This window comes from Phyllobates terribilis, unplaced genomic scaffold, assembly GCF_046119375.1.
Source record: "Phyllobates terribilis strain yellow unplaced genomic scaffold, ASM4611937v1 Scaffold_5__5_contigs__length_657084704, whole genome shotgun sequence".
Classification (NCBI taxonomy): Eukaryota; Metazoa; Chordata; class Amphibia; order Anura; family Dendrobatidae; genus Phyllobates; species Phyllobates terribilis.
In genome coordinates, this window is record NW_027362765.1 from 75633622 (window position 1) to 75642488 (window position 8867).

Sequence of the window (8867 nt, forward strand, 5' to 3'; positions counted from 1 at the left end):
GCCCTTAGAAAAAATCTGTCATCCAATACTTTTCAACAGGTTGTTTCTTCTGTTTCATCAAAGACCAATGTGCAAAACAAAAGTGAAAGGACTGTTGAGTATGAAATAGCTCTCACAGGGGAGAAGCCATTTTCATGCTCAGAATGTGGGAAATGTTTTCATAAGAAATCACTTCTTGTTACACATCAGAGAATTCACACAGGGGAGAAGCCATATTCATGTTCAGAATGTGGAAAAAGTTTTATACAGAAATCACATCTTGTTTTACATCAGGGAACTCACAGAGAGGAGAAACCGTATTCATGTTCAGAATGTGAGAAATATTTTAATGGTAAATCTGGTCTTGTTAGACATCAGAAAATTCACAGAGAGGAGAAACTGTATTCATGTTCAGAATGTGGGAAATGTTTTAATGGTAAATCTGATCTTGTTAGACATCAGAGAATTCACACAGGGGAGAAGCCATTTTCATGTTCAGAATGTGGGAAATGTTTTAATCAGAAATCCAATCTTGTTAAACATCAGAGAATGCACACAAGGGAGAGGCCATTTTCATGTTCAGAATGTGGGAAATGTTTTAATCAGAAACCACATCTTGTTACACATCAAAGAATTCACACAGGGGAGAAGCCATTTTCATGTTCAGAATGTGGGAAATGTTTTAATCAGAAATCATATCTTGTTAGACATCAAAGAATTCACACAGGAGAGAAGCCATTTTCATGTTCAGAATGTGGGAAATGTTTTACAGAGAAAGCAAATCTTGTTAAACATCAAATAACTCACACAGGGAAGTATTGATTTTTTTCTGCCCTTTTATTGCCAACATTTTCTGTACAATAAAAATGCAAATCATTGTAATATCACAAGTCTAACAGACAAAGGGAAAATAATTTAGAGCATTAGATGATTATTAGAAAATGTACTCAATTAACAGTTATTATTCATTATTGAAAAGCAATTAGTATCCATATAATACACCTATGTTTGCATATACACTGCTCAAAAAAATAAAGGGAACACTTAAACGACAGAATATAACTCCAAGTACATCAAACTTCTGTGAAATCAAACTGTCCACTTAGGAAGCAACACTGATTGACAATCAATTTCACATGCTGTGCAAATGGAATAGACAATAGATGGAAATTATCAAGACACCCTTAATAAAGGAGTGTTTCGGAAGGTGGGGACTGTTGAGGGAGGGCAGTAATGACCCTTCACGGTTGACCAAGTGAGTGTCAAATTATTTTGTTACAAGGTTGATTGCGCAATCCAATAGAAAACCAGACGGAGGCAAAGCTCTGTATGGGGGGATTCGAGAATCTCTAAGCCCGTTTATTTCTACTTAGCATTTTATATTGTTTTGAGTTTATCAATGGCCAATCACCTACAGCCATACTACAAGCTTGAACCAATGTTAGTACAATTATTACGGAAATACACATATGGTCATATTATCGTTAGTTTGGTCTACGATGGAAAGTTACAAGGTTACACATCCCGGCTCAGACTAGCTAGATAACAGGAGCAGGGTGTCTCATAGAATGTTCCTGAGAGAAAAGGTTAGTGTGGGAAAGTTGCATGTGAATCAAGAGGAAAGAAGGAAAGAATGTATGTTATGCAAAGAGTATAATAACATGATTTTGAAGCAAGCAGACAAAATGGAGTTGCCATAGCATGAATATCAATATGTCCTTTACAGGACCACAGACCACATCTCAGTACCAATGCTTTCTGGCTGATGTTTTGGTCACTTTTGAATGTGAATGTTGGTTGTGTTTTCACACTCGTGGTAGCATGAGACGGACTCTACAACCCACAGAAATTGCTCAGGTAGTGCAGCTTATCCAGGATGGCACATCAATGCGAGCTGTGGCAAGAAGGTTTGCTGTGTCTGTCAGCGTAGTGTCCAGAGGGTGGAGGCGCTACCAGGAGACAGGCCAGTACACCAGGAGACGTGGAGGGGACCGCTACCTCCACCTTTGTGCAAGGAGGAACAGGAGGAGCACTGCCAGAGCCCTGCAAAATGACCTCCAGCAGGCCACAATGTGCATGTGTCTGAACAAACGGTTAGAAACTGACTCCATCAGGGTGGTATGAGGGCCTGACGTCCACCGATGGGGAATGTGCTCACAGCCTAACACCCTGCAGGACGCTTTGCATTTGCCACAGTACACCAGAATTGGCAAAGTCGCCACTGGCGCCCTGTGCTCTTCACAGATGAAAGCAGGTTCACACTGAGCACATGTGACAGACGTGACAGAGTCTGGAGATGCCGTGGAGTGCGATCTGCTGCCTGCAACATCCTTCAGCATGACCGGTTTGGCAGTGGGTCGGTAATGGTGTGGGGTGGCATTTCTTTGGAGGGCCGCACAGCCCTCCATGTGCTTGCCAGAGGTAGCCTGACTGCCAATAGGTACCGGGATGAGATCCTCAGACCCCTTGTAAGACCATATGCTGGTGCGGTTGGCCCTGGGTTCCTCCTAATGCAGGACAATGCCAGACCTCATGTGGCTGGAGTGTGTCAGCAATTCCTGTAAGATGAAGGCATTGAAGGTATGGACTGGCCCACCCGTTCCCCAGACCTGAATCCGATTGAGCACATCTGAGACATCATGTCTCGCTCCATCCACCAACGTCACATTGCACCAGGCATTGTAGGGAGGTCATACAGGCACGTGGAGGCCACACACAATACTGAGCCTCATTTTGACTTGTTTTAAGGACATTACATCAAAGTTGGATCAGCCTATAGTGTGTTTTTCCACTTTAATTTTGGGGTTGACTCCAAATCCAGGCCTCCATTGGTTAATAAATTTGATTTCCATTGATGATTTTTGTGTGATTTTGTTGTCAGCACATTCAACTTTGTACAGAACAAAATATTCAATGAGAATATTTCATTCATTCAGATCTAGGATGTGTTATTTGAGTGTTCCCTTTATTTTTTGAGCAGTGTAAAATATGTAACATTTACATACACTATAAAACTGCAGTTTAAATGGGTTGTCTGATGCAGTTCTTTTCTGCTTTGATTTGACACTGGCCATGGAGAGATGCTAGTATACATGATCAGGATAGTTGCCATCCAAAACCCAGCTCATCTAATTAATAGGGTGACCTACTATACACATACTGTACACTGTGTGTTAGCACACTGCGATTAATGAATACATAAATTCCACTACTGCTATATATGTAAAAAAAAAATGCGAGCCATCCAACCATGTGCCCAACCAGGCCTCAAATGAAATGGGGAAAAGATGGGACTGAGGCCTTGCGCGTAACAAATCCTTTCTGGGAAAGATGGGTGGATACAGGTGTACAGCTTGGGAGGGGGCCATACATCTCAATGCGAACTACAATAAACAAAAAAAGAGTCCGCAAACCTTTAGCAGTAAATTGATATGCAGGTGCATGAATAGGCTGTGGCCAATATACAAACATACATACACTGTGCGTCAACACACTGTGATTATCGAATACATTAATTCCACTAGGTGAGCCATTAGAGCTAGGGACTGACCTTATGAGGTCACCTTTGTGTGAATAAATGGCTTTTTGATTACTTATCCATGGGGCCCCTTAGCAAAAGTACGACCTACCCCTCTTCCTATACACGTACACAATTATTCAGCAGGATCATTGATCACACAGACCCAGTCACAGAACAACATATCTCCCAACTCTAAGTCAGGGAAGAGGGAAATGTATTGTAGCACACACACAGAAATAGTGCCCTTTAATGTTCCACCCACTATAATACCCCTTTCATGTCATCCACACAGTATGACAGCTCCTTGATGTCCCTCTCGCTGGCTCCATGAGTTAAACAAATTCCAAGAAATACTTGGGTCCAGCACATCCTTGGTAAAATAATTTTTTTTAAATTCATTATTATAGCACAATTTATTAATGTGAAAAGGGGTATATCTAATAAAAACAGGTACAATAATCATGAACAATACAATTCACCAACTGGTAAAGGAGGAGAGAAGACCCTACCTGCAAGGGCTCACAGTCTACAAAGGATGGGTGAGGATACAGACTATGAAGGTAGAGCTTGTCGTGCAGCGGTATAGTGGAACGAGGGTTCCTTTTGAAGGTTTCCACGGTAGCCGAGAGTTGGGGTAGAGAGTTTCAGAGTAGGGGGAGAAATCTTGTATGCGATTGTAGTTAGAGGAGATAAAAGCAGAGTAGAGAAGGAGATCTTGTGAGGATCGGAGGATGGGCGCAGGTACAGTTATATGAAAAAGTTTGGGCACCCCTATTAATCTTAAGCTTAATGTTTTATAAAAATTGGTGTTTTTGCAACAGCTATTTCAGTTTGATATATGTAATAACTGTTGGACACAGTAATGTTGCTGCCTTGAAATGAGGTTTATTGTACTACCTCATTTCAAGGCAGGGGATGGATCTTTCAGCAAGACAATGATCCAAAACACCGCTCCAAATCTACTTAGGCATTCATGCAGAGGAACAATTACAATGTTCTCTGTGGGATCATTTGAAGAGGGCTGTCCATGCTCGGCGACCATCAAACTTAACTGAACTGGAATTGTTTTGTAAAGAGCAATGGTCAAAAATACCTTCATCCAGGATCCAGGAAATCATTAAAAGCTACAGGAAGCGACTAGAGGCTGTTATTTTTGCAAAAGGAGGATCTTCTAAATATTAATGTCACTTTTCTGGTGAGGTGCCCATACTTATCCACCTGTCAAATTTTGTTTGAATGCAGATTGCACATTTTCTGTTAGTACAATAAACCTCATTTCAAGGCAGAAACATTACTCTGTCTAACAGTTATTACATATATCAAACTGAAATAGCTGTTGCAAAAACACCAATTTTTATAAAACATTAAGCTTAAGATTAATAGGGGTGCCCAAACTTTTTCATATAACTGTAAGTACCGGAGACTAGGTCACAGATGCATGGAGGAGATAAGTTGCAGATGGCTTTGTATGTCATGGTTAGGATTCTGTACTGGAGTCTTTGGGCAATTGGGAGACAGTGAAGGGATTGTCAGAGAGGAGAGGTCAAGGAATAGCGGGGGGGGACAGGTGTATTAGCAGCATAGTTTATTATAGATTGGAGGGGTGCGAGAGTGTTAGAAGGGAAGCCACAGAGCAGGAGGTTGCAGTAGTTGAGGCAGCTGTCGATAAAGGCATGCACTAGTGGTTTTGCAGATTCTTGGTTATGGAATATTCGGATCCGGTAAATATTTTTGAGTAGGAGTCGGCAGGAGGACGAAAGGGCTTGGATATGTGGTTTGAAAGAGACAAGGGTTACGCCAAGACAGCGAGGGACTGGGAAGAGTGGGCAACCATTGACTTTGATGGGTAGGTCTATTGTGGGAGTTTGAGTGAAATGGGGGAAAGATGATGAATTCTGTTTTATCGGTGTTAAGTTTTAGAAATCAAGCAGAGAAGAAAAATTAAATAGCGGACACACATTGTGGGATTCTGGTTAGTAAGGAGGTGTTATCAGGTCCAGAGAGGTAGATCTGTGTGTCATCAGCACAGAGGTGATACTGAAAGCCATGAGACTCTATGAACTGTCCAAGGCCGAAGGTGTAGATGGAGAAGAGCAGGGATCCTAGAACTGAACCTTGGGGGACACCAACAGATAGAGGGCAAGATGAGGAGGTGGTGTGTGAGTGGGAGACTCTGAATGTCTGGTCTACTAGGTATAAAGCAGTCCAAGATCTGGCCAAGTCTGAGATGCCAAGAGATGAGAGAATCTGTAGTAAGAGGGAATGTTCCACTGTGTCGAAGGCCGGGACAGGTCAAGGAGGAGGGGGATAGAGTAGTGTCGCTTGGCTTTGGCGCTTAGTAGGTTATTGGTGGCTTTAATTACGGCAGTTTTGGTTGAATTATGCGGTCGGAAGCCAGATTGTAACTGGTCGAAGAGGGAGCAGGAGGAGAGGTGGGAAGACAGTTCAAGATAGAAATGCTGTTCCAGTAATTTTGAGGCATAGGGGAGAAGTGATATGGGGCAATAGCTAGACAGAGAGGATGGGTGTAATCCAGCATTTTTAAAGCATGAAAGGGAAGACATCAGTTGCTAGTGATAGGTTGAAGAGATGGATTAGGGTTGGGATGAGACTGGTGAGATTTGGGATGAGGTAGGACGGAATTGGTTCAAGTGCACAGGTGGTGAGATGTGATCTGGAGAGTAGAAAGGAAAATGCATCTTTTGTAATGGCAGAAAAGCTGGTTTTGGAGGAAGAGGGCTGAGTAGTTATGAGGAGGGGCTGTGTGAACTTTAGACCAAGGCCTTTTCTGATGTTGTCAAACTTCTGCTTGAAGAATGAGGCAAAGTCTTCAGCTGTGATGAGAGGAGAGGGAGGAGGTGCTGGGGGACAGAGGAGAGAAGTGAAACAGCTATTCAGCTGTTTAGGGTTGTGAGACAGGGAGTATATGAGAGACAAGAAGTAGGTTTGTTTTGCAGCAGTGAGTGTGGATTTGAAATTGGTGAGGGACAGTTTGTATGCATTGTTATGCTAGTTGGAATGGGATCTTTTTCATCTCCGCTCAGCAACCCTAGAAGCCCACCTCATTTCTTTAGTCAGGCTGGGGTGCCAAGGTTGCCTCTTGATTGTGTGAGCTTTCGTATGTGTGAGGTGTGTGACGGATTCGAGAGCTGCAGCTGTTGTGGTGTTATTCAAAGTGGCAGCTGTATCATGTAAGGAAGGTTTGAAAGAGGGAGAAGGGACTCAAGACAGTGAGTGTAAATCAAGGTGTTTGAGATTTCTGCGAGGGTGTGCAAGTTTGTGGATTGAGGATTGTGCACTTGGAAAGGAGAGGGAAGAGAAGGTGAGTAGGTTGTGGTCAGATGGGGGATAGGTGAGTTAGAGAGGTTAGATAAGGAACAGTGATGTGATGTGTAGCAAGCTGATTTGCAGCACTAATCAATAATTACCGGAAACATATAGATGCAGTTATTACTGGACAAGGGGGTCGCAGTATGTACATTAAGTTACATTTTCTTTTGCCACTCTGTCATGTGATATTGGATCATTTTCCTCATTTAAAAAAAATGACTATTATATTTTTGACTCATTTGCTTGATTTGGTTCTCTTTATCTACTATTAAGACTTATGTAAAAATCTTGTAGTTTTAGGTGAAATTTCAGCAGACACAGTGTTTCAGGGTGTTGCCCCTGGTCAGTGTTAAGCATGATATCTGATTTGGCTAGGTAAGAGTCTTCAGATTGGGATCTAAGGGGTAACATTTCTCCTAGTGGAGAGTGACATGTCTGGACTTCTAAGACATTGGACTGTGCATTTTTGGTGTGTTGTTTCCTCATGGAATTGGCCTAAAAACGCTAGGGATTCCTTATGCCAGCAAAGTCAATGAGAATCCTGAAGTGCTGTGCACATAATCAGTAATTTTCCTTTCAGGATTTGATGTGCGTTTAAATCTGCAGCATGTCAATTCTTTGTGCGTTTTTGCCGTGTTTTTCACCCATTGACTTTAATTGAGTCAGTCAAATTTGCAGCAAAAACGCAGGTATAAAAATGATTGCGGATTTGCTGCAGATTTTTGCTGCGGATTTGACTGACTCAGTTGAAGTCAATGGGTAAAAAACATGGTAAAAACGCACAAAGAATTGACCGCGGGTCACAGGCGTCAGCTAATGAGAGACTACTCCTACTACTCCAGCCTACAGCTGCTGTCGCTGTTAATAGAAAGAGCAGGTACCGCTGAAGAGAGTTGTCATCAGCCGGCGCATGTGCTCAAAGTAAAAAAAAAAAAAAGTAAAGTTTCAAAATAAATAAATATTGGGAAAAAAACAAAACAAATTAAACTCACCTAATCCATTGTCCTCTGTAAAAAAAAAAAATAGAAAATGAAGCATATTTATACTCACCTTACACCTAATCCCCGATGCCCATGTTATCTGTAAAAAATAATAAAACACCATATATCTCACCTATCTGCCGTAATCCACACTGTTGTCATGGATGGACAAGGGGATGTCCGGCGGATGGCACAACACACGGGATATAACGGGATGATAAAGGGGAGGAAGGCCCTAATGGTAGGGAGCGAGGGATGGGACACCTCCTGACACCAACCTGTGCTGTACCTAAGCTTTCCTAACACCCTATGTCCTCCTCCCCCCGCCACCGTCACATGCCTAGTCCCTGACTGTCACCTCAACAAACCCTGGCTAGTGCACTGGCCAACAAGGATGCTAGCCTTATCACTACAGTTAATAAACACAGGGTAGGATGACAAACAAGGGACTGGCAGCAAGAAAAACAGCTTAACTTTGGATCTGCAGCAAAGCTCCAACAACGGCACCAGGATACAGAATTCCTACAGCGGCTCCACCACAGTCACAGGAGGGTTCCACACCTCTAGGTGGTCTGCATAGAGTGAACTCTGTAACTGACGATCAGTTGATGGGTCATGTGACTATTTAAAGGGAGATGGGAGTGGTTACCAACCAACATCAGCTGATCAGACAAAAAGAACTTGCCAGCAAGAAACTGACATTTCTTGCTGATATTTAAACAATATTTAAATTCCAGCAACCCAGAGCTGCCATGAATCCCTTAATGATTCGTGACAACTGTGTAGTTCGCAGCTTTACTGCGCATGCGCTATGTCCCTGCGTGTGCGCAGTGAGGCTACGTAGTTCGCAGCTTCACTGCATATGTGCTATGTCCCCGCGCGTGCGCAGTGAGACTGTAGTTTGCAACTTCACTGCACATGCGCTGGGCCCCCGCGTATGCACAGCGAGGCTATGTGGTTACCAGCGCGGGGACCAGCGAGATATAGCACATGCGCAGTGAAGCTGTGAACTACACAGCCTCACTGTGCACCCCCCGCGCGGGGACCCGAGGCTGGAC

General features: G+C 43.0%; 1 protein-coding gene across 1 annotated transcript in view; it reads left to right on the plus strand.

Annotated features, from left to right (window-relative positions):
- LOC141272077 (uncharacterized) overlaps positions 1–4248 on the plus strand; it is a 49414-nt gene extending 45166 nt beyond the window's left edge. Inside the window, exon 8 of the mRNA XM_073682388.1 lies at positions 119–4248. Within this exon, the coding sequence (XP_073538489.1) occupies positions 119–801 (683 nt within the window). The 3' untranslated portion in view covers positions 802–4248. The remainder of the gene's footprint in view (positions 1–118) is intronic.
- The last annotated feature ends 4619 nt before the right edge of the window (positions 4249–8867 follow it).